The sequence below is a fragment of the Galeopterus variegatus genome, unplaced genomic scaffold (assembly GCF_000696425.1).
Source record: "Galeopterus variegatus unplaced genomic scaffold, G_variegatus-3.0.2 Scaffold1330, whole genome shotgun sequence".
Lineage (NCBI taxonomy): Eukaryota > Metazoa > Chordata > Mammalia > Dermoptera > Cynocephalidae > Galeopterus > Galeopterus variegatus.
Genome location: NW_007727441.1, coordinates 371,513 through 398,440, shown reverse-complemented (window position 1 = coordinate 398,440; position 26,928 = coordinate 371,513). Strand labels below are relative to the sequence as shown.

At 34.5% G+C, this 26,928-nt stretch overlaps 1 protein-coding gene across 1 annotated transcript in view; it reads left to right on the top strand.

The window, feature by feature from the left end:
• SLCO4C1 (solute carrier organic anion transporter family, member 4C1) overlaps positions 1 to 18,168 on the top strand; it is a gene marked incomplete at its 5' end in the record, with an annotated part of 40,601 nt that extends 22,433 nt beyond the window's left edge. Inside the window, 5 exons of the mRNA XM_008576332.1 lie at positions 4,399 to 4,552; positions 7,494 to 7,684; positions 13,954 to 14,018; positions 15,524 to 15,661; positions 17,789 to 18,168. Of these exons, the coding sequence (XP_008574554.1) occupies positions 4,399 to 4,552; positions 7,494 to 7,684; positions 13,954 to 14,018; positions 15,524 to 15,661; positions 17,789 to 17,949 (709 nt within the window). The remainder of the gene's footprint in view (positions 1 to 4,398; positions 4,553 to 7,493; positions 7,685 to 13,953; positions 14,019 to 15,523; positions 15,662 to 17,788) is intronic.
• Positions 18,169 to 26,928: the final 8,760 nt, after the last annotated feature.

Here is a 26,928-nt window from a genome sequence, read left to right as displayed (position 1 = left end):
TAGTGTAGTCTCTATGTGAGTACTTCGGCTGTATTCAGTGTTGGAGATGCATATGACTGCCTCCATGGTCTAGGTAGTGACACTGTGTTGGTTCATTGAGGACTAGAGAAAACTCTTGAGTTCTTGGGAGAAGTGCCTGAGTGTCCTGTTATTCTTTGGCTAAGATGGGTGACCTTGGCCAGGCTTGTTGACACCTTGACTGGTGACTCATGACATTGATGGGTACACTGGGGTATACTGAGACTCCTTAGTTTGAATGGGTGACCCTGGGTGGTGTTTCTCTTTCCTTTTTTCTACAGGCAGAGGCTCCTCCTTGGTCCTTGCTTCCCCTGGTTGGGGGATGTATTAGTATTGATTGGGAATTTTCTTTCTTACTCTATTTGGGTATCTTGGGTTTCTGCACTCCCAGGGGCTTCCATGAGTGTCTCTCCCTGGATCAAGGCAGTTGTGTGAGCTGTGCATGTACTGAACCCCCCCCCCAAGTGTGCTACCATGTGTGGCAGCATAATTTCATGTGTTGGGTCAATGAGTCATGGGTCTGTGCTCACTTGCTTCTTTCCCTGGGCTCTGCAGGTGACTCTCCTTGTGTCAGTGCAGCCAATCAGTCAGTGGGCTGCCTGCATGGTGGTGGTAGATGCTTCTGTGGCAGCAAGCAGCACTTGTGGTGGCAGTGGTTGTGGTGGTGACTGTGGCAGACTACCTGCACAGAAGCAGTATTTGTAGCAGTGATAGGGGCTGCTGTGGCTGGTCAGGTCCCTGCATGTTCCTGCCATCTGTCAGGTTGGGGCTGCCCATGGCTGATGAGGTCCCCATGTGCACTGACATTTTTTACCTTAAACAAGAGTTACTACTGGGTGAGGTGTATTTAACATAATCAGAAAAGGAAGGCAGGTGTGATGGTGGTAGTTTGAGGTGCATGTGGGGCTTGGCCATCAAGATATATTAAGATCTGGGACATGGAGATTAGTGCTTAATGTATATACATATTTCTTAGTGATGGGAGAAAACAGAATATACATATACACCCATATTTACATATATGTGTATATACAGATATAAATAGAGATATAGATAGAGTTTAACATCATAAAGTGGGTGTGATACTGTCAGATCATTTTTTCCCCGTGGCCCCAATTTCCTAATTTTAACTTTTTTACCCTACATATTAAAATGTCCACATCATGGAAAGCTTAGTCAAAATAGCCTCATCCAAGGAACATGTATATAAGAAAAGGTATGTGGAAAGAACAGAGTAAGAAGCTCAAGAAATACCTCTTTAGAGAGTGGGAGAAAGAATGAAAATTTGTGAAGATGTAGGGTTTCTAGCAAAGTGGTGCAAAGAATCTTTGCCCTTTGCTACCTAATCACAAGTCAGTTAAAAAGAGCTTTTGCAGCTATGAATTAATGAATTAGTCTTATTAATTAGTTCTTTTAAAGCCCTGTTTAACAATATATCCTAAAAGTTTATGGTCACTAACATTGATTATTTAAGGAGATATTTTCAATAATATTTTAAATATATTGACTTGGGCACAACACTAAATTCAATTGAAAGGATATTATCTAAATATATTTTTAGACATCTACTAGATATTGTTAAATCTACTGTCCCTTTACTGCCTTGACAATCTGCAGGAAGTTTGGATCTTATTTTGGTAATCAGTGGTGGTAATGGTGATTTGTATTTTATTTTATACTTAAAACATCATAAAATGTGAAACACCATGGTAAGTACACACAGTAATTTTTTTTGTATCTGACCTATAGCCAGAATTTAATTGTTATATGAAACAGTATCTTAAAGAAGTAGATCTGTTAAGATTTTGAAATAGTTTTAGGGAAATCTTTGCCTATTGTAGAAGTGTAATTATAGAATATAGTTTGGATTTAAATAAGAAATTAGTGTTTAAATTCTACTTATGAGAAACATGTCTATGTATATGTATTTCAAAAATATTAAAAAAAATTAAAATGTGAGTTATTTTAAATATTTTTAAAATAATATGTACATAGCAAGAAAATTTAATAAACTTCACAAGCATTTGCTACTTTCTGACTAGTAGTTTTACCTTACCTCATGAAGTAAACTGTTATAAAATATATAAGCTAAAGTGACCAACACTTGGTGGTAAGGAATATATATTTCTTTGTTTCTACTGTAGTTTACATCATGCTGTCTTACCCTTTGTATGTTCTTAGTAATTATTTATCAATAATATGAGAATTATACAATGGAAAATTAAAAATTAAAAACTATTGTGTAGAAGCTATTTCTAGAGTTGTGAGCATAGTTTTTCTCTAGTCGCTTTCTCCATCTTTGTTGAAAGCTCTTTGTAGGCAGAGACTGTAGAGCTTGCTCTTGTGTATAGAATCTATGCTTGGCAAAGATAACCTGGAAGCTGCCTGTCGAATAGATTAGAATAAGCAGAGACTCCAGGAAGATGGCAGATTACTTATAATTTGCTCTTCTGATTGTCCTTTACTTCAAACTTCCCACTGATTTGTTTCCAGTTTGTTTTCTATTTTCTCTTTAAGCTATTTCCTTCATGAACTTCTTGTTTTACACCTACTACTTAAATATCATTTTCCAACATAGCAATTATTGTCTTCTAATACTTAGGTGAACCACTCATATACTGTGTTTAACCCCTCGCCCCCGTGCAAGAAGGTTAGCCAAGACCTCTATATTCTTTTCTGTTCTCCATATGACTGATCTTATCAACTCTCATGGTTTCAGCTGCATCTATATGCAAATGGATATTAAGATATCTAGCTCCAGACCAGATTTCTTACTAAATTTGAGAATCTTAATCTCAATGTGTATAAAACCATACCCATCATCTCTTCCTTAAAACATTCTCCTTCTCCACCTAAACACCAAGTTAGACACTAGGAGTCACCCTTGACCCTTCCATCCTTAACTAGAAGCATCATCTTCAATCAATCAATCATGAAATCTTACTAGTTCTACATCCAACTTTTTTCTCTACTCAGTTTCCTGTAGTCATATGTTCTATTTTAGTTCTCATTTGTTTTGTCATCACCTATTGTCTGGGTTATTGTAACTATTCCCCTTCCTCCAAAAGACAAACTTTTGACAATATCACTTGCCAGTCTAAAAACAATATTTTAGTGATTACCTTTTGCCAGTAGGTTAAAGCTTATTATTATTACTTTTTTTTTTTGTCCTTTTTTTGAGACCGGCCACACCACGCTCAGCCAGTGAGCACTGTGAGTGCACCGGTCATCCCCATATAGGATCCGAACCCGCAGCGGGAGCGCTGCTGCGCTCCCAGTGCCACACTCTCCCGAGTGCGCCACGGGCTCGGCCCAAAGCTCATTATTTTTAATAAGACCTATGAGGCCTTCATTAATCTGATCCCTGACTTCTCTCTAACTATATTTCCTGTAACTCTCGGCCTCAGACATCATTCATATTTCTTCATATAGGGTTCTGTCTCTCATTTCTATCCCTTTGTACCAGTTTTTCTCGAGTGTCCTTCCCTCTCCCCATTTGCCCAGCAAGGTCTTACTCATCTTCTAAGACTCATCTCAGGCAGTAGCTCCTTCAGCCCCTCTTCTCTGAACTTTAGCTTGTGTTAGGTGTTCTTCCTTGGTGCTTCTAAAATGCACTTTGCAGATACCTGTAACCACACCCAGCATATTAGTGTGTAGTGATCTGTGTCCATCTCTACTCCTAGACTGCAATCTGTGAGGACAGAGACTACCTTATTCAGCTTCATATTCTTGTTATCTAGCATAGGGCCTAGCACTTGCCCAATATGTATTGGTTGAATGAATGAATAAATGAGGGATTGGGGAAGCACCTTTGATTAGAGTAACCTTTTATATTATGGAAAATATTTCTTCCTGTTAAGAGGCATCCTGAAACAACATTGGGCCCCAGTTTTTTCATTGATGAGTATATTCAACAACAACATGATTCTATTCATCCTTGTAGGTTTAAAATTTTGCCCATACCCTGGAGGTATTTGACAATGTCTGGTGACATTTTGGTTGCCGTAATTAAGAAGAGTGCTACTGGCACCTGGAAGGTGGAGGCCAGGGATGCTGCTAAACATTCTGCAATCTACAGAGCCAGTCCCCCACAAGAAGGAATTATCTGGCACCAAATGAGAAACCCTTCTTTTTTCACTGACCATGCCTTATTTTTCTTATCACTGGTAGACATTATAAATATTGTTTTTACTGCCTCTCCCCCCAAAGATGTTAAACTCTATGTGTGAAGGCAGAAATTTTATTTGTTTTATTCTTTTGGTGGTTATGTGTTGAGTGAATGAATAGATGACTGAATGGCAAGATATAGCAATTCTTCTGAACTGTTCATTAAAAGTTATGACATAGATAATTTCCCTTTATTTCATTTCTTATTTACAGGACAGGAGAACTGCGAAACTTGACAGCCCCTTGTAATGCCAATTGCAACTGTTTACGATCATATTATTATCCTCTGTGTGGACAAGATGGAGTTCAATATTTTTCTCCCTGCTTTGCAGGTTGTTTAAGCTCTGTTTCAGAAAGTAAACCAAAGGTAACTTGTGTCTGCTACTTCACCCTTAAGGAGGCAATGTGTTTGTGTATTTATGGATGTCTTTGATTTCTCTACTGGGGTTATACAATGCCTGTTCTCTTTTTCCTGTCCCACCTCCTCCATTAAGCAGACCCTGACCTCTCCAGCTAGAATAGACTCTGCCTTTGTGCCATTTGCAGTTATTGTTGAAAAGTCATTTGGGCAGTTACTGACATACATCTTTGTAACATCACTTCTGTTGCAGCAGCAAAATATCATTTACCTTTTTACATTGTTTTATTTTTCCTCAGCTATACTTTAAGATCCTTGAAGTCAGGAAAACTTCTCTTAGTCTCACTAAGTACAGTGTATATAATAAAAACTTAATACATGTTGTTTATTTTATTTGATGCACCATGGCTTCATTCATTTTTTATTGAAACCTATTGATTGTATGCATTTGTGGGGAACAAAGTTATATTTGAATTCTTGTATATAGTTTATGATGACTAAATTAGGGTAATTAGTATGTTCTGCATTGTGGAACTTAATCATTTCTTTGTGATGTGGACATTTGATCTCCGCTCTTCTAGCCATTTGATAACATAAAGTAAATTATTGTTAATCATAGATGCCTAGATTGACTGTACACCAATAGAACCTATTTTTCCTAATTGTAATTTTTGTCCATTAACCAACTTCTCAATATCCTCCCCATCCCCTTACCCGACTCTAGTAATCATAGTTCTACTCTCTCCTTCTGAAAGTTCAACATATTGTTATTTTATTTATTTATTTATTTATTTTTAGATACATTTTAATATATCCAAATCATTAATTCAGTCTCAAATACAAATTTACTTTTAATTCTGAATCAGCATGCTTATCAGTTTACCCAGATGTTATTTCTTTTTAATACAGTTTGATAATTTAAGAGAATTCAATAGAATTTTATTGTACTATATCTAAAATCTAAAGATTTCATTTTGTCTAAGTTTAGGAGCCCTGTGAATAAATAATATTCACATTCCAAGTAATACATAATATATTATGCATTAGCAGGTAATGTGAAAACTTCAAAAGGACTGGAAATAGTATACCATATATACTATGGTATTAGAGGCCAAAATGAATGATATGTAAGCATTATATGACAATCTTGAATATTTGAAATACGGGAGAGTAAAATGGCATTCCTTTTTGTTTGTAAAGCTAAATTGAAGATTGCAAGAAAAGATTTCAACATAAATAAGTAGAAATAGTTAATTGAAATAATCTATAAAACTACTTCAAATTTCTTCTAAAACCAATATGGATATGCATGTGCATGTGTGTGTTAAGTTTTATACTTTATATGTTCATATAGACATACACATAAATATATATGCATATATATGTACATATCTTTAATGATTTTATGTGTAATTAATACATAAAACTTTATCTAAACAGACTAGGCTTTGACTTTCCTGCTGGAGGTAAACCAAAATGTGAGAGGACTGGCCAGTTAGCTCAGTTGGTTAGCGTGTGGTGTTATATCACCAAGGTCAAGGGTTTGTATTCCTGCACCAGCCAGCCAAAACAAACAAAAACCAAAATGTGAGAAATAGTGTTTTTTCTTACTACCTAGCATATATATTTTAAAATAACATTGAAAAATTTGTCGTAAAAATGTCTGTGGTGAATCATATTGGACTTAATAGACTTGGATGATATATGTTAAGTTTTAATCTTTGGACTAAGACTAATTATGTCATTACATAAAGTACCTATGAAAAATTAATAAAAGACGTCAGGAAGATTTTTAACCCCCAAACTGAGGATTATCTACCTTCAAGCCAGTAGACATAAGGGGTTGCTTAAGTTTCAAAAACACTTTGAGAAAATTAGGTATTTGTATCAGTTATAAGGAATCAAATTCCACAAGTGAGCATGATACATATCCTATAATCAGAACCACCTAGCAAGTAACTATTCCTTTAAGAGGTGGATAAGTAGGTAGCATTTTCTTGTATATAAGTATAATCAAGTAGTGACTAATTTTGATTAGAAGAAGATTATGGGCTGGCCAGCTAGCGCAGCTAGTTAGAGTGAAGCATTATAATATGAAGGTCTGAGGATTTGGAACCCCATACCAGCAAAAATCCCCTGAGACGTAGAAGAAGATTATGATAAGAAGGTAGATTATTAAGAAGGGTTTACTCACATAACTAAAGATGTATAGACAAAAATACCATCCCGCACAAGGAAACAAACAAAAATGTTATACCTAGAGCCAACTTGAAATGGTATTGATTATTTTGATATGGTTAATTTGATATTTATATTTTTCACCAATGCTAAGATAATTGCTGCCTTATATAGCAAGTTGTCTTTCAGGTATTGTTTAGGAAAAACAAGTTATTTTGACTTTGAAATTTTCTATTTGTTCTGGTTTTTTTACATGTCCAATTAGTTCATGTATTCACAGGTTTTTTTTTTCCTATGAAATATTTCAGATAGGCAAAATACATTTATAGTAATGTAATAAATACATATTCACATTTGTTCAAAGTAATATTTTCACACTAGTGACCCAAACTACAAAAGCAGACTTTGACTAATAGCAATAAAACATTATTTGAGCAATTACGGTCTACTGAAAGTAGTCCAGAATGCGCAAGATGATGTAACTGTTATATTCTCATCAAATTGTTTTACAATAAGCAAATTATAGGTTACAAGTTGAAGTAATGGCCATGGAAGTCAAACATAGATGATTCTACTTTATAAATATTGTTTGTTTCCACTTGCTTAATTTCTTAAGGGTTAATTAGTCTTTCTCAGCATTTTGTTGTTGTTGTTGTATGTAGATCAAGACAGAATGAGAGTGTTTGGCATGTCTAGAGATCACTTAATTTAAAATATAAAAATATATTTTCAAAATAAACACTTTCAGTACTTTTATTTCTAATATTTTTAGATATATTACAACTGTTCCTGTATTGAAAGGAAAACAGAAATAACATCTACTGCAGAAAGTTTTGGTTTCGAAGCTAAAGCTGGAAAATGTGAAACTCAATGTGCAAAATTGCCCATATTTCTTGGCATATTCTTTATTACAGTTATTTTTACCTTTATGGCTGGTACTCCTATAACTGTGTCCATCCTAAGGTATGTATTACATTGCAAAATTAGCAATCCTTAAGTCAACATGTTGAATGGAAAGAAAATAAACTCAGGGGCTCATTTGGGGTTTATACTGAACATTCGTTCAACTCAAATACCAACTCAGCCCTTACAAGATCATTGATTCCGTAGCATTGGTAAGTACCTCACAGAACCCCAGATGCATGAGGTTTAATGAGACCATGTATGTGCAAGTGTCTTACCATTGCCTACTTGGCACATACTTGATGTTAGTTTCTCTGCTTCTTTCATGAAGCTTCCATTGTGAGCGGGAGATTGGTTCAATTATATTTGAGTATCATGGAAATAAAATGTATTCCACATATGCCAGAATCAGAATAACATACATTCTACCTTATACATTAGGTGCTGTGATATGAAATCTAGTAAACAGTGCTTATCTATAAGAAGTTGGCTGTACCTGGCTGTTTGCCAATGTTTTGTGCTTTCAATTGCTCTTCCTGCTTGACAAAAATATTTCCTACCAGCATTTACATACAGTCATCCACCTTTCTTTATCTTTGCTGACAAACTCTAGCTTTTTCCTTTTTCAATCTTTTGTTCCTTAATTATTTACTCATTCATCTTTTCATATATTGTTTCATGAATGGAAAGTTTAGGGATTCTGTCTAAAAGCATTAAATAGTTAATTAACATAACATGGAAATTGGAGGTATTTATATTTATTTGTTAGTTTTTTGTTTTCAAGGGCATTATACTATTTATTTACTTATTTATTGTATTTTTGGCCACAAAACAAGTCTTAATACATTTTAAAACACTAGGATCATAGAAAATATGTTCTCTGACCACAATAACAGAAGGAAGGTTAGAAAATTCACATACGTGTGGAAATTAAACAACACTCTTGGGCCGGCCCAGTGGCGCACTGGAGAGTGCGCCGCTTGGGAGCGCGGCGGTGCTCCCACCGAGGGTTCGGATCCCATGTGGAGACCGGTTCCCGCTCACTGGCTGAGCGCGGTGCGGGCGCAACACTGAGGGTTGCGATCCCATTGCCGGTCCCCGGTACGGGCACGACACCGAGGGTTGCAATCCTGTTACCGGTCAGTAAAAAAGACAAAAAGGAAAAAAGAAAACAACACTCTTCTCAATAACCAATGGATAAAAAGGAATATCACAGGGAAATTAGAGAGTACTTTGAGATAAAAATCAAAGTACAACATATTAAAATTTATAGGATGCAGGGCTTATGCAGTGCTTTGAGGAAAATTTATACTTGTAAACACTTATATTAAAAATAAGAAAAACCTCAAATCAGTAATGTAAACGTGTACCTTAAGAAAATACATAAAGAAGAGCAATCTAAACCAAAAGCAAATATAAGTAGAAAATAACAAAGATTACAACAGAAATATATGAAATAGGGAATTTAAAAAATAGAGAAAATTAAAAAAACCCAAAGTTGATTCTTTAAAAAGATCAACAAATTTGTAAATAGAGAAAATTAAAAAAACCCAAAGTTGATTCTTTAAAAAGATCAACAAATTTGTGAACCTTTATCTAGACTGACCAAGAAAAAAAGAGAGAAGACTGAAATTACTAAAATCAGAAATAAAATAGGGTCATTATTACATTACCATTGTGGTTTCTTGTGGCAATAAGATTTAATTTCCTTCTCTTTCTTGTTTGCATTTTTGCTCTACCAGTGGGTTTTGTTCTTTCTTGTGTATTCGTAGTAGTAATTATTGTTTTTTAGAACCCAGATGCAGGACTTCCTTGAGGATTTCTTGTAAGGCTGGTCATGTGTGGTGATGAACTCCCACAGTTTTTTTGTTTGTCTGGAAAACACACTATTTTCCCTTCATTTTTGAAGGATAGCCTTGCTCAATGTAGTATTCTTGGCTGATAGTTTTTTTTTTTTTTTCTTTAGTATTTTGAATATGTCATCCCATTTTCTTCTGGCCTTTAGAGTTTCTGTTAAGAAGTCTGCTGTTAGTCTGATGGGGGCTCCCTTATAAGTGACTTGATGCTTTTCTCTTGCTTCTTTTAAGATTCTCTTTTTGTCTTTGAGCTTTTCCAGTTTGACTGTAATGTGTCTTGGAGAGGTTCTTTTTGGATTGTATCTGTTTGGGGAATCTTTGAGCCTCCTGAATATGATGGTCCATGTCTCTTCCTATACCCGGGAAGTTTTCCATTATTATTTCATTGAATAAGTTTTCCGTGCCTTTTCCTTTCTCTTCTCCTTCTGGAACACCCATGATTTGAATGTGTGCCTACAGTTATCTGCTAGCTCTCTTAGATTTTCTTCAATTTTTAAAGTTCTTTTTACCGTTTTTTGTCTGCATGGCTTATTTTGAAAGGACTGTCTCCAAGATCAGCATTTCTTTTTTCTGCTCGTTTTAGCCTACTGTGTAAGCTCTCTGTTGTGTTTTTTATTTCATTCAGTAAATCTTTCAATTCCCTGTGTTCTGCTACATTTTTTTTTTAGGTATTAATCTCTTTGAAAATTTCCTCTTCCATGTACTGGATTTTTTTCCTATTTCACTATGTTGTGTAACTGAGTCTTCTTGTATCTCAGTGAGTTTGCTTAATATTATTGCTTGAAATTCCTCTTCAGTCATTTCAAGGGTTTCCTGCAGTCTAGGGTCTGGTATTTGAGAATCACTGTATTCTTTTGGTGGTGTCTAATTTTCTCAGGTTTTCTTATTTCTAGTATTTCTAAGTTGATGTCTGGTCATTTGGTAGAGCAGTTGCTTCTTCTGTTATTCTGGAGTGGGCTTTGAGGAGAGAGATGTCCTCTTCTTTTTCCAGTCTCTGCTGGTGACTCCTGTTGTGTCAATGCAGTTGAGTGTCTGGTGGGCTGTCTGCATGGTAACTATGGGTACTGCTGTGGTATCTGCCGCTTTTGTGGCAGCTGTGTTGTGGTGGTGGACCACCTGCATGGAAGTGATGTTTTTGGCATCCTCCTGGCCTGCTTCTAGGCAGAGGGGGCTGCCCTTGACTTCTGTCTAAGGATCTGGGGTGTGCTCTCTAAGGTATTTATATTTAGAGAAGAGAGAAAACGCTTTTTAAAAATTCGTTTTAGAAAAATTATACAAATAACCTTTCAACTACATTCATACCTCAGTATCCATATGGGATTACTTCTAGGACCCCCCAAGGTTACCAAGATCCATGGATTCTCAACTCCCTTATGTAAAGTGATGTAATATTTGCATATAACCTACACAAATTCTCCCATATACTTTAAATCATATCTAGATTACTTGTAATACCTAATACAATGTAAATGCTATTTAAATAGTTATTATATTTTTTGTATTATATTTTTATTGTTGTATTGTTTTTTTTATTTTTTTCCCAAATCATTTTGATCCATGGTTGATTGTATCTGTGAATGCACAACCCACAGATACAAAAGGACCAGACTGTACTCATTTGTTTTTAAAGGAGAGTAGATCTCTTTTATCTCTCATATGACTCTCTTGTGTGCAAACATCATGTATCATTCATCTTTGGTAGTCATACTTTAATTATTGTTGAATCAGCAACTGTTTTAAATTCCCTCAAATTTGTACCCTTATTCCACAGGTAGAATTTCAGTCTCAAATTTAGTAAGAGTAAGTATTATGTGCTTGCAACTTACGTTAATAGTGATAGTTAAAAATTTGTACAAATGCTGATTTTATTTTATTTGTAATAATTTTTCCCCCAGATTTATTGAGGTATAATTGACAAATGAAAATAGTGTATATTTAGGGTGTTCAATGTAATGTTTTACATACATCAATGTTTTGAAATAATTACTACAATCAAGCTAATGTACATATTCATCACTTCACACTGTTACCATTTGTGTGTGTGTGGTAAGAGCCTTTAAGATATACTGTCTTAGCAAATTTCAAGTATATAATACAGTATTATTAACTATAGTTACCATACTATACATTAGAACTCTAGAACTTATTCACACTGCATAATTGGAACTTTGTGCCTTTTGGCCAACATCACACCATTTCCCCACTCCCCAGATTCTGGTAGCCACCATTCTACTCTCTACTTCTGAATTTGAGTATTTTATAATCCACATATGAGTGAGATCATGCAGTATTTGTCTTTCTGTGCCTGGCTTGTTTCTGTTAGCATAGTATCATCCAGGTTCATCCATGCTGTTACAAATTGCTGATTTCCATCATTTTTTAAGGCTGAGTAGTAATATATACCACATTTTCTTTACCCATTCATCCATTAATGGACACTTAGGTTGATTCCATATCTTATAAACATGGGAGTGCAGATATCTTTTCAATACACAGATTTTATTTCCTTTAGATATATAACTAATAGTGGAATTGCTGAATCCTATGGTAGTTTTATTTTTAGTATTTTGAGAAACCTCTGTACTGCTTTCCATAATGGCTGTACCAATTTACATGCCTACTATCAGTGTAGGCACGGTTCCCTTTTCTCCACGTCCTTGCCTTTTGTTATCTTTTGTCTTTTTAATAATATCCATTCTATTGCTCAGTGATGTTGAGCACTTTTTCATTTACCTGTTGGCCATTCATATGTCTTCTTAGGAGAGATGTCTGTGCAGATCCTTTGTCCATTTTTTAATTGGATTATTTGTTTTCTTGTTATTGAGCTGTTTGAGTTCTTCGTATATTTTGGATATTAACCCCTTATCAGATATATGGTTTGCAAATATTTTCTCCCATTCACTAGGTTTTATCTTCACTCTCTTGATTGTTTCTTTTGCTGCCTAGAAGCTTTTTAGTTTGATGAAATCCCATTTTTCTATTTTTTGCTTTTGTTGTGTGTTCTTTTGGTGTTATATCCAAAAAATCATTTCCCAGACCAATGTCAAGAAGCTATTTCCGTATGTTTTTTTTTTTCCCTAATAGATTTACAATGTAAAGTCTTATGTTTAAGTCTTTAATCCATTGTGAATTGATTTTTGTATATGGTGTGAGGTAAGGGTACATTCTTTTTCATTTTTTTGCATGTAGATACCCAGTTTTTCCAACACTATTTGTTGAAGAAACTGTTCTTTATCTACTATGCGATCTTGGCATCTGTCAAAGATTGATTGCCTATAAATGGAAGGATTTATTTTGGGGCTCTCTATTTTATTCCTTTGGTCTATCTGTTTTTATGTCAGTACCCATACTTTTTGATTACTATAAATTTATAGCATATTTGAAATCAGATAGTATGATGCCTCCATCTTTGTCCTTCATCCTCAAGATTGTCTTAACTATTCTGTTTTTGTGTCTGTGTGTGTGATTCTATATGAATTTTAGAATTGTTTTTCTATTTCTGTGAAAAATGTCATTGGAATTTTGATAGGTTTTGCATTAAATTTGCAGATAGCAAATCATAGTATGATCAATTTAATAATATTAATTTTTCCTATCCATGAGCAAGAGACACCTTTCCATTTATTTGTTTCTTGAATTTTTTTCACTAATGTTTTATAGTTTTCAGTGTACAAGTACTTCACCTCTTTGGTTAAGTTTATTCCTAAGTATTTTATTTTATCTTTTGATGCTATTATAAATTGTTTAATTGATTTCATTTTTACATAGTTCATTGTTAATGTATAGAAATGCAACTGATTTTTGTATGTCAATTTAGTATTCTGAAACTTTGCTAAATGCGTTTGTTAGTTCTAACAAAGTTTTGGTGGAGTCTTTGGGGTTTTCTACATGTATATGATTATGTCATCTGCCAACAGAGGTAATTTTACTTTTCATTTCCAATGTGGATGCCTTTTATTTCTTTTTCTTGCCACATTGCTCCAGCCAGGAATTCCAGTACTATGTTGAATAGCAGTGGTAAGAGCAGACCTCCTTGTCTTGCTCCTGATCTTAGAGGAAAGGCTTTCAGCTTTTTACCATTGAATATCATGTTAACTGTGGATTTGTTACATATATGGCCTTTTATGTCAAGGTTATATACATTATATACATTATATACATTCCTGCTATATCTAATTTGTTGGGAGTTTTTATGAAAAATAATGCTTGCTAAAGAATGTACTTTCTCTTTTACATTTTTAAAATTCATAGGGGCTAGTGACTCTTTTGTGTTAATTGCAATATTTTAGTCCAAGTAACGTTTTTCTTCTTTTATAATTCTAGAAGGAGTAAATCATTTATAAGCTCTTAAAATAATTTACATTATGTGCACATTTAATTTAATATAGAAATGCTAAACTGATATAAATATGAACTTAAAGAGTATATATACTATATTATTATTTTGGTCTCATATATATTTAATACTTTCAGATGTGTTAATCAGACACAGCGGTCTCTAGCATTGGGAATACAGTTCTTGTTGCTTCGATTATTGGGTATGCTATTTTTCTTAATTCATTAGTAACTACTATCTATTTTGGCTTTAGTGTTATTATTCATTTATGGTATGTACACAAAAATATAGTGAAAGACTACATAATTGTTGTTGAAGAAAACTGTTTTTTAATGTTGAGATGTAGTATTATTTATATATTACCTGAGAATATAATGACTTTACTTTCTACCTACCTGATTGGTTACCTTTTGTTTCAATTGTTTCAAATTCTCTTGCAAATATAACCTTACAGGGTGTGTTGTATTCATTTTAAATACTAAATATGATCATCAACAAACAATTCTTTATCTCCCTGCTTTTATGTCCATTCACAACACTATTGTGTTGCATTACCAATGAAAAATGATGAATTAAAGTGTTTCAGTGGTAACTGTGACATAGATATTGACTAGTTAAGAATCGATAGGAGAAACAATTTATACCAGAGAATTTTATAAGGATATATATATATATGTATGTATATATGAAGAATAGTAAGGAGATTAAAAATAATAGACATAATATTAAGTCATTTATTACAATAAAAATGAAAAGTTGATATATTAGAGATCACCTAGTCCAACTTTCCCGTTTTTCATATGAGTAAATATGGTGCTGAGAAGTGCAGGGTTTTGCCCACAGTTATACAATTAATGGTGTAATTGAGACTAGGAAGGTATTCTCTAACTCTGAGTTCAGTGCTCTTTTGACTTTATCATGCTACACAGGTCATGAAATAACAGACTCTATGTAGCTGAAATATTTGTTTAAGAAATACCACCTCAAATCATGTATTTGATTTGTAACAATTGGAAGCTCCTTAACTATGTAGAAGTTTAGTGTCTCATGGCCTCATGGGGGTGTGTGCGTGTATGTATAAGATGGTAATATTCCTAGGTACATTAGTCTGAACATACATATATGTTTGTATATACACACACACACACACACTCATACACACACATGCATGTTAGTGTGTATATATACACATGCACACATTATTTTATATGCACATGCACATACATACACATAACACATACACTAGTTCAGAAGACTTATTTGTACATCACGAATAATTTATTTCAATTTTTTAAAAGTATAATAGCTAATTTCAAAGGCACATTCATTAATCATATTTAAAAAGCAATGAATTAAAATATTTACTTAACTAAATGTTAACCCAATATATGCTAGAGGATTCTATTAAAATACGTTTTTGAATTAATTTGAAACATAATAATTACATATAATTATTTTAAAATGTTTTATTTCTGCTCCTTTACATCCCTTTGACTTGTACATGAATCAATTAATTTGCATATGGAAAGATTAATACCTATTTTTATTTAGATAAAATATATGAGGGGGTCTTCAAAAAGTTCATGTAAGGATTCATATTGTCTTTTAATTCCATTTTTCCACTAACTTTTTGAAATACTCTTGTATAACCATGTATATAAAAAATCTGTAATTGTAAACTGTGTACTTTGCCTCTTATTCTTCTAGGTACAATACCTGGACCAATTATATTTGGTATCACAATAGACAGCACATGTACTCTCTGGGATATTACTGAATGTGAAATTAAAGGAGCTTGCTTGATTTATGATAACATCAAGATGGCTCATATGCTTGTAGCTATATGTAAGTGGTGACTTCTTGATAACTTTAGAGTGATCTAATGACATCAGGAACAAAATACTTTGTTGTTGGTTACTTAGGTCATAATTGTTTTGGAATGTTCAGTCCATGCTTTGGGACCACACTATAGTCCTGAAGTGTAGAGATCAGTTATCACAGCACAGGATGATAGGCTTTGAATGGAGTCTGCAAGTCTCAGTCTTAAATAGAACAAAATAAAATTTTAGGTTTCACTGTGTCACATATTATATAATTTTCAACTTCTCTCAAAAATTTTTGGGAAGTATACCCAAAAGGTAAAAGAGAATTGTGAAAAACTCTCTGGAATGATTGTCATCTGGGTATCTGGACTTTGGATACCCAGTTTATTGTAAGAAACTTTAGTTATAGTTTAGAAGGTTAGCCATGATGTATAGCCCTTTTTGCCTTTTGTAGTCTGTATAGTCTTGTCTAAACAATAAGTGAAAGTGAAGACTAAGGAAGTGGAACAGTGCATCTAGTTTGTACTAGTAAGATGATACTTGAAATTCAAAATTTCAAAAACAATCTAACAAATTAAAATATTTAAAATAGAGAAATCCTGAATATAAATGTGTGTATGCATATACACACACACACATATATATGAAATGTATGAACATGTGATTGCTATTATTTTGACATGTGTATCAAGATAGGCTTATTAGCCTTACATGCATTTAAAACCAGAGTATGCTACCTGAATTTATAATGACAGAACAATAGAATATCCACTGAAGAAATGAATATACAAGTCCAAAAAATATGGGAAGATAAATATTGACTAGTAGAGAAAAAATTAGTCTTTCATCACTTTTACCTGTTGTTAGAAACCATTTTTTTATTCAATGTGTTTATGTTTTAAACTTGTTTAGTTGGCTTTGTCTATACTTTTTGGCCAAAAGTATGAATAATGGATTATTCCTTTTCCTACACAGTGACGAGGGTGAGAATTTTTCCCTCAACATATATACATCTTTAAATTTTCAAAAATAAACAAACTGAAAAACATTGTAATAGTTGTACCTAAGTAACTAATCATTCTATAAATCTAGTAATGCTTAGATCAGTGGGAATTCATGTTTTTCAAAGACATATTTTTAAATAAAATATTAATAATTAACAAAAAAGAACCAGATACTGCAAAAACTAAACTGTGAGACCACATTTAATTTATTCGACTGGCACTTATTAAATGCTTATCCTGTGGCTGGAACTAGTTTCTCTTCTTATTGGTGAGTTCAAAATCAGAGTTATCTGAAAACAAATCAAAGCTTGTGAAGTGAGTCTTACTGTTTCATATTTTAAGCTGATAACAAAAAATCCATTTGTTTAAGTATTGAATGTGATACATTCCCACAGAGGTTTTCTCTTAAGAACCCAAAGCTTTTATTATTTTTAGAATTATTTTCTATTGTGAACATAAAAATTCTGCAACTTATTATTCAGATTCAAGGATGATGTAAACTATTTTCCTTTATCAATGACTTTAGGTGGCTTGTAATTTTTTAAAGATATGGTATTGTGTTAACAAAATTAGAAATGGAACATGCATTTATTTAATCCCGTCTAACACTTATTTTATAAGAATGCACAATAATAAGCAAGAGTATGATAATTATTATTATACATTTTTATTGTGTAGAAAGAAAATGAATTCTAGTTCATCAAATTATATACAAATGTTTTATTTCTTTCTCCCTAATGTTTAAAGAATTTAAAACATAAAACTATATTGGGCCGGCCCGGTGGCTCACTGCTACAGTGTGCCGCTTGGGAGTGTGGTGGCGCTCCCGCCGAGGGTTCGGATCCCACATACAGACCAGTTCCCGCTCACTGGTTGAGCGAGGTGCGGGCGCAACACCGAGGGTTGCGATCCCGTTGCCGGTCCTGGTCCGGTACGGGCGCGACACTGAGGGTTGCGATCCGTTGCCAGACACGAAAAAAGACAAAAATGAAAAAAAAAACAAAAAAAACCCCCCATAAAACTATAATGCTCAAATAGTTCTTCTCTTTAAAGTAGTGTTTCTCAATTAGAATTCCTCAATGAGAATTAATTTTTATAATAATGAGAGGCCTATATGCATGATTAATTTTTATTTTTATATTTAGGTGTTATTTGTAAAATTATCACCATTTTCTTCAATGGGCTTGCAGTCTTTTTGTATAAACCACCACCATCAGGCACCGAAGTGTCATTTCAAAGTCAGAATGCAGTTATGACAACTGTTTCAGAAGAATGGGATCTCAACAAAGCAGGAAATGAAGGGTGAAATAAAGAGGAGTCTATTTTATAGCTGGAAAATTGACCTCCATTTCTAAGATTGCACATTGCCACGTCAGCATTATCTACCCAATCTGGGCAATCATATTTTTAATAATGATGTCTTATAATCAAATGTATTTTTTTTATATGTGTGGACTCTTACTTGTTTAGTTTTAATGCAAGAAAGAACTGTGCCTTCGAAGCCCACCAAAATCCTTAAAACATAAACATGCTCACTTATTTCCCATTGTTTACATATAAAATCCCCAACCAATAAGAAAAAAAATCCAACAATGAGTTAAAAGTTTACACTTCTAAAACACAGTGACGTTTCTGTCTCTTTTACAACTTGTTTGATTTTAATTTCCATTGCCAATAGTTTGAGATTATTTAGAAAATTTATGGTGTAAAAATTTAAACTAATCAAATTTATGCGATGATTGCTGCGAATTATTATTGAAAGCCCATGGATTTAAAACCAGCATGATGTAATTTGTTTTTAAATTTACGTATATTAGTTTGGCCTTTATTTATCACAGAATGTTACTGAGCTATTAGAATATGGTTTTTTTTGTGTGTCCTAGAATATACTGAATACAGAAATATGAGCATTGTGTAAACATAGGAATTTCAGGAGTTAATTTGTTGATATTGCTGATTTTTAACACTTAATTCTTATGATTCTGTGATAGTATTATTCAATTACATACATTCCAGAGGAAAGTACTAGCTTCAGTGCCAATTAGACATGAATATTTCCTAATGAACTATTGATCAATATTTATGTACTCAGTACTTTCACTTATTTTAAAAACTGATCACCTAATATATTACTTACAGCACCTAAAATAGTGCTTTGCATATGTGGACATCTATAATTGATGTTTGATTAAAATATTAAACCTGACTCTTTAACAGATACATTTATTTAAAAGTTAAAGTATTTCACAAACCTGTGAACATTATAACTTCATTTATTCAGGGCAGACTTATGCCAACTTTGCTCAGACTATGGAGTAAATAAATTAGCCAACATCAACAAAAATAACTTCTGCCATTTTAAATCAATTAAAATTGTAATTGATTTAGTTGATTTTGTAAAACAAAGATTGTGCTAGTTAATTTTACGTGTCAACTTGATTAGATTAAGGAATGCTGAGAAACCTGGTAAAGTTATCTTTTTAGGTGTGTCCATTAGGGTGTGTCCAGAAGAGATTCGCATGAAAGCCTGAGTGGACTGGATGAGAAAGATCCGCCTTCAATATGGGAGGGAACCATCCAATCTGCTGGGGGCCCGGAGGGAACAAAAAACGGAGAAAAAAGGCGACGCTCTCTTTCTATCTTCTGGAGCTGGGATATACTTTTTTCTCCTGTCCATGGACATCAGTGCTTAAGATTCTTCAGCTTTTGGGTTCCAGGAATTACACCAAGGACACTCTTGGCTTTGAGGCCTTCAGACTTGGACTGAACCACTCTACCGGCATTCAGTGTGCAGACAGCCTGTCATTGAGACTTTTCTTCACAATCACATGAGCTAATTCCCCTAGTAAATCCCCTCTCATATATTTATAACATATCCTATTTGATTCTGTCTCTCCGCAGAACCCTGACTAATACAAAAATGTAATAATCTTCATTAATTTACTAATTTAATAAGAATTGTTACCAGGTTTCCCCTATCAGCTTTTCCCAAGGTTAATTTTTTGCAAGCAATATTTTATATACACTGTGATCAGGATAATACCAGCTGAGAATAAAGACCTGGTAGGAAACCAGAAGCAGAAGGACTAGAAATTTGCAGAATTTAAGAGATTGTTTTGTGGTAATTTATGGCCAGTGATGATTTAAGAACATAGTAGAATTTATATTTATATATATATATTTTTTTTATAGTTGGTACAGGGATCTGAACCCTTAACCTTGGTGTCATAACACCATGCTCTAACCAACTGAGCTAACCGGCTAGCCCCCTAGTAGCATGTATAAACTGAAATTGAAGGAGAAGGAATCTCAGTTAGGCAAGCAAAAGCACACTTGAATAGTAGAGGAGGAGAGGAGAGCAGTGGGCCAGTAATCAGAGAGCCTCGCCTACTTAAACCAGGAACATAGAGGCACCAAAGATTGATAGTCAGCCAAAAATCCAGGTATCTGGGAAGCAGGAAATCCATAATAATCAACCAGTCAGGGCAAGACAGGCAGGGGAACAAACATATGATACATCCATTGAGAATCTTCCTCCCACGCAGCCGGACACATTCTAAGGCTTCTTCCTGTTGGAGCCAAGGCTAAACGAATCCTACATGTGGAAGCAGAGAATGAATGGAAGAATTTCATAGCTGTAAAATAATGACGAATCCTAAGGAACTCACTAATAGAGACTGGAAATGACAGCAAGAAAGGAAACAGAATAACTATACAAACATTAACCTAGGGCCACTTAGAAGAAAAAAATCACCCCTACATAGGAACAGTTTGACAGGCAGGTCACTAAATAATTGTCATTTGTAAAGATTCTTAGTTATCAAGGGCTACATGTCATTCAGTATACTCAGTTTTATAAGATGGTATCTTTTTATTTTTTTTTTTACAAACTCTTTAATGAAAATGGTTGAGGTAAAAATAATTTTAGCACTTAAAGGGTGTCAGGCTATTTTATTTATAATATACATATGTAGAAAGAATACCTCCTTTCATGATAGGACAATAAAGACACTACTGTAATTGATAATCATTATTTTTACTTTCAGATTCACTTAGATATGCTACTTCTAGAACAAAAGTTTTCATAATAGTGTTTTCATAATTTATAATGATTTTTGAGTTAGCTTGAACTTGTCAGTTGATGTATTGTGATTTTAATTAGACATATGTCTTAAGACTGTTCACATTTGAATTTCCTTAACTGTAGAAAATACAAATGTAAAATTCTTGTACGTGGGAAGAACTTTGACTTTACTATTTATATTGAAGGAAATATAAATAAAATTTTAGATCTATTTTCTTTCAAGATTTTCTTTATTTTAAACAATTATGCAAAATATAGATACATACCTTTTATTAAATCAGAATGTTTATACTACATTGTTTTGTTTGACCTTATTAAATTATATAAATTTTGAATTTGGCCTATCTCTATTTGTGAATATAAGCACATTTTACGGATGGGAAAGAGAAATCAGTTTACATTTGAACTTGGTGAATGTAGTTTAATTAATCTGATGATTTCTGGTATCTCAACAGAGAGATACTTAATTCAATATAAACCACATTCATTGTGAAATGTATACTAGGAGAATTCTTTCACACAATTTTTGTGTATGACTTTGATATATAAGCTTTATATGAGTAGGATACATGTTACAGATCATTTATAGTAAAATATCTGATACTTACAAAAATAATGTGTTTTGAAAAGTATCAACAACGGTACTTCAAAAAGTTCATGGAAAATGAAATTAAAAATAATAGAAATATGAACTTTTTGAACACCTGTTGTATTTATTTCATCTTGGCTTATCAAAATACTCAGCACAATAATTTTAAATAAATTAAATTGAACATTAATTTGAGATATAATACTCTTTTCCCCTCACTATAAGACATTTAGGTTGCTTCTGCTTTTTTTTTTTTTTGCACCAAAGTACAATAAACATTAACTTATATATTACATGTGAGTAATCAAAAATAAATAAAAGAATTCATTTTTAAAAACTGAATGGGTAAAATGAATTAAAATATTCTAGTGTTTTAGCTAGAATTAGTTTATAAAAATTATCCTCAAGAATTGATAATGTATTTCTTCTTTTTAATGTATAATGTATTATACTTGTTTTTAGTTTGTCTGACTTGCCTAAACTTTATTTTGTAATAATTTTATATTTGTAAATAGTTGTGATAACAGGTCACATAATTTCCTATAAACTTTACCCAGCTTCCCCTAGTGTTAACATTTTATATGCTCATAGAACAATGATCTAAACCAAAACATTAGTATTTGTACAATACTATTAAGAAATCTACAGACTTTATGCTAATGTTGCCAGTCATAGCCTGAGTGGTCTTTGGTCTAGATCCAGTCTAGGATTCCCACATTAAGTTTATTTATCATGGCTCCTTAATCTCTTTCAGTCTGGAACAGTTCACCAGTCTTTTTCTTTCATGATGTCCTTCTATATTGCTGCATATCAAATAACTTGAAACTGTAGTGGCTTCAAACAATGAACAATTATTATCTCTCAGTTTCTGTGGGTCAGGAATTCAGGAGCAGCTGTGTTGGGTGGTTCTGGTATAAGTTCTCTCTAGAGGTTGCAGTAACAATGTTGACAAGGGCTGTAATTATCTGAAAGAGCTAATAAGAAAGGATGTACACATGGATGTTAGAAGAAGAACTCCATTTCTCAGCATGTGGGCCTCTTTGTAGGGCCTCATGTCATGGCAGCTGACTGTCCCCAGGGTGAATGATACAAAGGAGAATGGGAGAGTGTTGTTTTGCCTCAAACAGGGTGACAGAGATGCAAAAAGGATTACTCAAAGCCCATTTCTTCTGGACAGTGAGACACCCTGAAGGGGTTAATTTCCCAGAACCTTCAAGAGAGAGTCATGCCTCCTTCGGAAAATTAACCCTGAACTGGGGTTCTGTCTCAGTATTTATTCTCTATGCCAGAAAGTTACAGAAAAAGAACATAGGTGGAGTTATGGCTAAGTATAGTTTAACAATAGAAGCTGGTAACATCAGTGAAATAACAAAGTGACTTTCCATAATGCAATTTGCAAAAGGTTAAGTCAGTCTACCAACAAAGGCTTGTTCTTAGCAAACATTTTTCTTTCCCTTCAGCAATTTCCTTAGTATGTTTACATAGCAATCAAGTAAGGTTAACCTGCACCAAGGACATCTACTCTTTGAGCCAGCAATTTTGCTGTGTTACAATTCTATATCTACAACAGAGACTTTAGCCTGGGGAAATTTTCCTGTCTTTTGCAAGGTTAACATTGTAATTTTAAAAGGTTAGGTTATACCTGGAACTACGGGGCTTTGGAAACTAGGCCCTATGAAATACATTTGCTTTATAAATGTTAGTATACTCCACAGGAGAGCCAACCAAGACAGAACCACAGCAGACAACCTTGGTAATCTTAATTACATCTGCTAAGTCCCTTCACAACAGCTCCTAGATTTGTATTTGGTTGAACAGATCAGGGAATAGAAGAAATGTTTAGAATTCTGACTACCATACCTGGTGCAATGTGGGAGGAAACTGCAAAGGAGTGAATACCAGGTGGGTTCACTGAGGCGATCTTGGAGGTTGGCCAAGATCTTGATAGTTTTGAAAAGTATTGGCTATTTATTTTGTAGAATTTCCCTCAATTTGGGTTTGTCAGATGTTTTCTCATGAGCATGTTGATGTTACATATTTTGGCAAATGCTGTAAAAAAAAATGGTGCCATGATTTTCTCATTGCATCATGTTAGTGAGTACATAATGTTTGTATATGATAGAGCTTTGATCACTTGATTAAGACACATGTTTGCCAGCAATGAGTGCTCTGACTTTATTTTCCCTTTTGTTATAAAGAAATATTTATTGGAGAGATACTTTGAGACATGTAAATATTCTGTTTCTCAGAAAACTTGCATCCACTAATTTTAGCATCTATTGATGATTCTTGCATGCATTTAATGTGGTTTTTGCCAATAGTGATTTTCTATTTCCATCACTTCTTTACTATGCTTTAATTGGGATTCTAGTCTAGGCAAGAGCTGTCCCATTTCCCCTGCTTATTTAAAATTATTGAATTATTTGTGTAATCTCACTGTTATTTATTTTATCCTATAGGTTATTATCCATTACTTTTATTTATTTATTTATTTATTTTCCATTTTTGTGACCAGTAAGGGGATAGCAACCCTTGGCGTGGTGTCGCCCGCACCGCGCTCAGCCAGTGAGTGCACCAGCCATCCCTATATAGGATCTGAACCCGCGGCGGGAGCGCCGTAGCGCTTCCAGCGCTGCACTCTCCCGAGTGAGCCACGGGGCCGGCCCTATCCATTATATTTTTGGCAAATTGTTTCATATTTGGACATTGGGAGCAACATCAGCTTGACTTCAGTTCTTTGTTTTTTTTTTTTTTCTTTTGACATATCTGCATCATTCTTGGCACACATCCATAGCACCACAAGATGTTCCAGGCTCCTTTTGTACTTTCCTTTCTGCAAGGAACCCTGGTTGCTTTATCAAAGAATTTCATTTAAAAGCCTAGATTTGCATGTCAACACACATACTTCAACATCTGTTTCTGTGTTTATCCATGTGTGTATATGTATGTGTATAACTCCAACTGCAATCCAATACCACAGAGTTTATTCTAGCCTTCCTTTTTCTTATCTGTAAATCCTTTCACTAAGTGATAAACCTGGCTCTCATTGTCCACAACACATTATTGGTCCTGTACCAGAGTATTAGTTTTCTACTGCTGACGACAGATTACTACAAATTTAGTGTCATAAAACAGTACCCATTTAAAACTCATATTTGTGTAGGTCAGAAGTCCAGCCACATTATGGTTCAGCACATTCTCTGTTCCTGTTTCATAAGTTGAAACAAAGTTGTACTCAAGGCTGTGTTCATTTCTGGAGGCTCTGAGAATGAATCTGCTTCCAATCTCATTCAGGTAGTTGGGTGAATTCAGTTCCATGACACTGTAGGACTAAGGTCTCAGTTTCCTTGTTGGCTGATGTCTGGGGGGATGTTCTTGAGTTCTAGAAATGACTGACATTTCTGGGCTTATGCCTCTCCCCCCACTTCCTCCATCTTCAAAACCAGCAATGACATGTCGTCTCCTCAAGATCTGAATCTCTGATGTCTCCTCTGACTCATCTCTCCTCTTTCCTCTTTTGTTGCCTCTTTATTAATCTAGCTGGATAAAATTCTCTGCTATTAAGGACTCATGTAATTAGGTTGAGCCAACCTGGACAATGCAGGATAAACTATTTTAAGGTCCATAACCTTAATTACATCTGCAGAGTCCCTTTACTACAGTATCTAGATAAGAATTTCATTGAATAGACCAGGGGATAGGAATCTTGGGGAAGCATCTTTAGAATTCTATTTACCAGACATGGTGTACACATAAATTAATCTCGGTACTACTGCCACGTACAGCATAAAAATATGATATACTGAACAAAATATTTGGAATGGTAGAGTGAAGAGCTCGTCAACTCTTCTCGTAAAATGCAGCAATGCAACAAACCTAGACAAGATTGTCAAAAACAAACATTTGAGGACTCTGGAAATCAAATAAAGACATATGGCAAGCTTGGAAAAACAGTAGTTTTGCTGTAGAGAAGGCTGACTTGATTTGGAAGAGTCCACAGTCAAGCCTAAGGCCCCTGGACATTTCCCCAGACACTAGCAATCTCAGTGACCAATGTTGCAGCTAGCCTGAGGTTCAGATGCTGGTTGAAAAATGCAATACCAGCAGGCTAGAAATAAATATAACACGGATATCTGAATTCCCCAGGAGAAATAAGAATTCAAAGTTTGTTAAAATATATTATATCTAGTGTCTCGATTTTTTTTTTCCTTTTTTTTGTCTTTTTTCATGTCTGGCAATGGATCACAACCCTCAGTGTCACTCCCGTACTGGACCGGGACCGGCAACGGGATTGCAACCCTCGATGTCGTGCCCGCACCTCGCTCAGCCAGTGAGTGGGAACCGGTCTGTATGTGGGATCCGAACCCTCGGCGGGAGCGCCTCTGCACTCCCAAGTGGCGCACTGTAGCAGTGCGCCACCGGGCCGGCCCTAGTGTCTCGATTTTAATAAAAAATGATGAAGCATGCAAAAAAGTGGGAAATCATTATCCATACTCAGGGAAAATAATCAATGGAATCAGGAAGGGAGCCAGATATTAATCTTAACTTGCAAAGACTTCAACACAGCTGTTGTAAATAGTTTCCAATAAATGAAGAAAACCAAGTGTAAAGAATTAAATGAAAGTATGATCAAAGTAACTCACTAAATAGAGAATATCAATAAAGAAAAATTATAGTAAAGAACGAAAGGAAATTTTGGAGCTAAAAAGTATAAAAATGAGAAATTCACTAGGGAGACTCAATATCAGATTAGAAAAGGCAAATGAAATAATCAAGGATGACTGAATATATTTTTTCATATTTCTCTAAACTGAGAAATTAAAAAAATGGTACTAGAAACAATGTTTAAAAAACAGCTATTGATGGGTTCCCCCAAGTTGAATGAGAAGGCCCTAAGAGGGCCTTCATACTAGCAATGAAGACATTTGTAAGAAAGGATGCTGGTATTTCCTCCCTAGCTGGAAGTTCATGGACTTCCAGTCTCCCCAGAATGGAGTATGTGCCCTAATGTGTTGAGCAAGTAAACAAACACAGAAATGGATTCCTGGCTCAAGTCTAGGCACCATAATTCAAAAAAGGGAGTCTTAGAGGAATAGCTGCATTCAAAACATCTGAGTGAGAATATCCCTTGTGGTGAGATGCCATGAAGCAGAGCTATGCTTGAGCAGTCTTGAGGGGACTCTACCCCAAAATGCTCCCTGCTGTGAGGTCCTACTAGAGGCAGGAAAAAAGGCGGGCAGGTCTGTAAGAAGTTAGCTCAAGGGAGCACCAACCAGATCAGTTCAGAGGTCAACATGTATCCACAGTTGCACCCCATAAATGAGCCAGCTTTTAAAGGCCTGCCATAATGAAGGGAATGGAGGCAAGCCAGTGTTAGCCACAAGAAGACTATGTAAGCTCAGTGGTGTAAGGTTCTTGACTCTCTTCCTTTATTTCTTCCATCCCTTCTATGCAGAAGAATACAGAAGATGAAAGGGACTAGCGAGGAATCTACCCTCTTCTCCCTCAGTGAGACCCTTTTCTACAAGTTAGTTCTAATTTGGGAGTGTATTAGTCCATTTCTGTTGCTTATAACAAAATACCTGAAACTGGGTGGTTTAGAAGAAAATGAA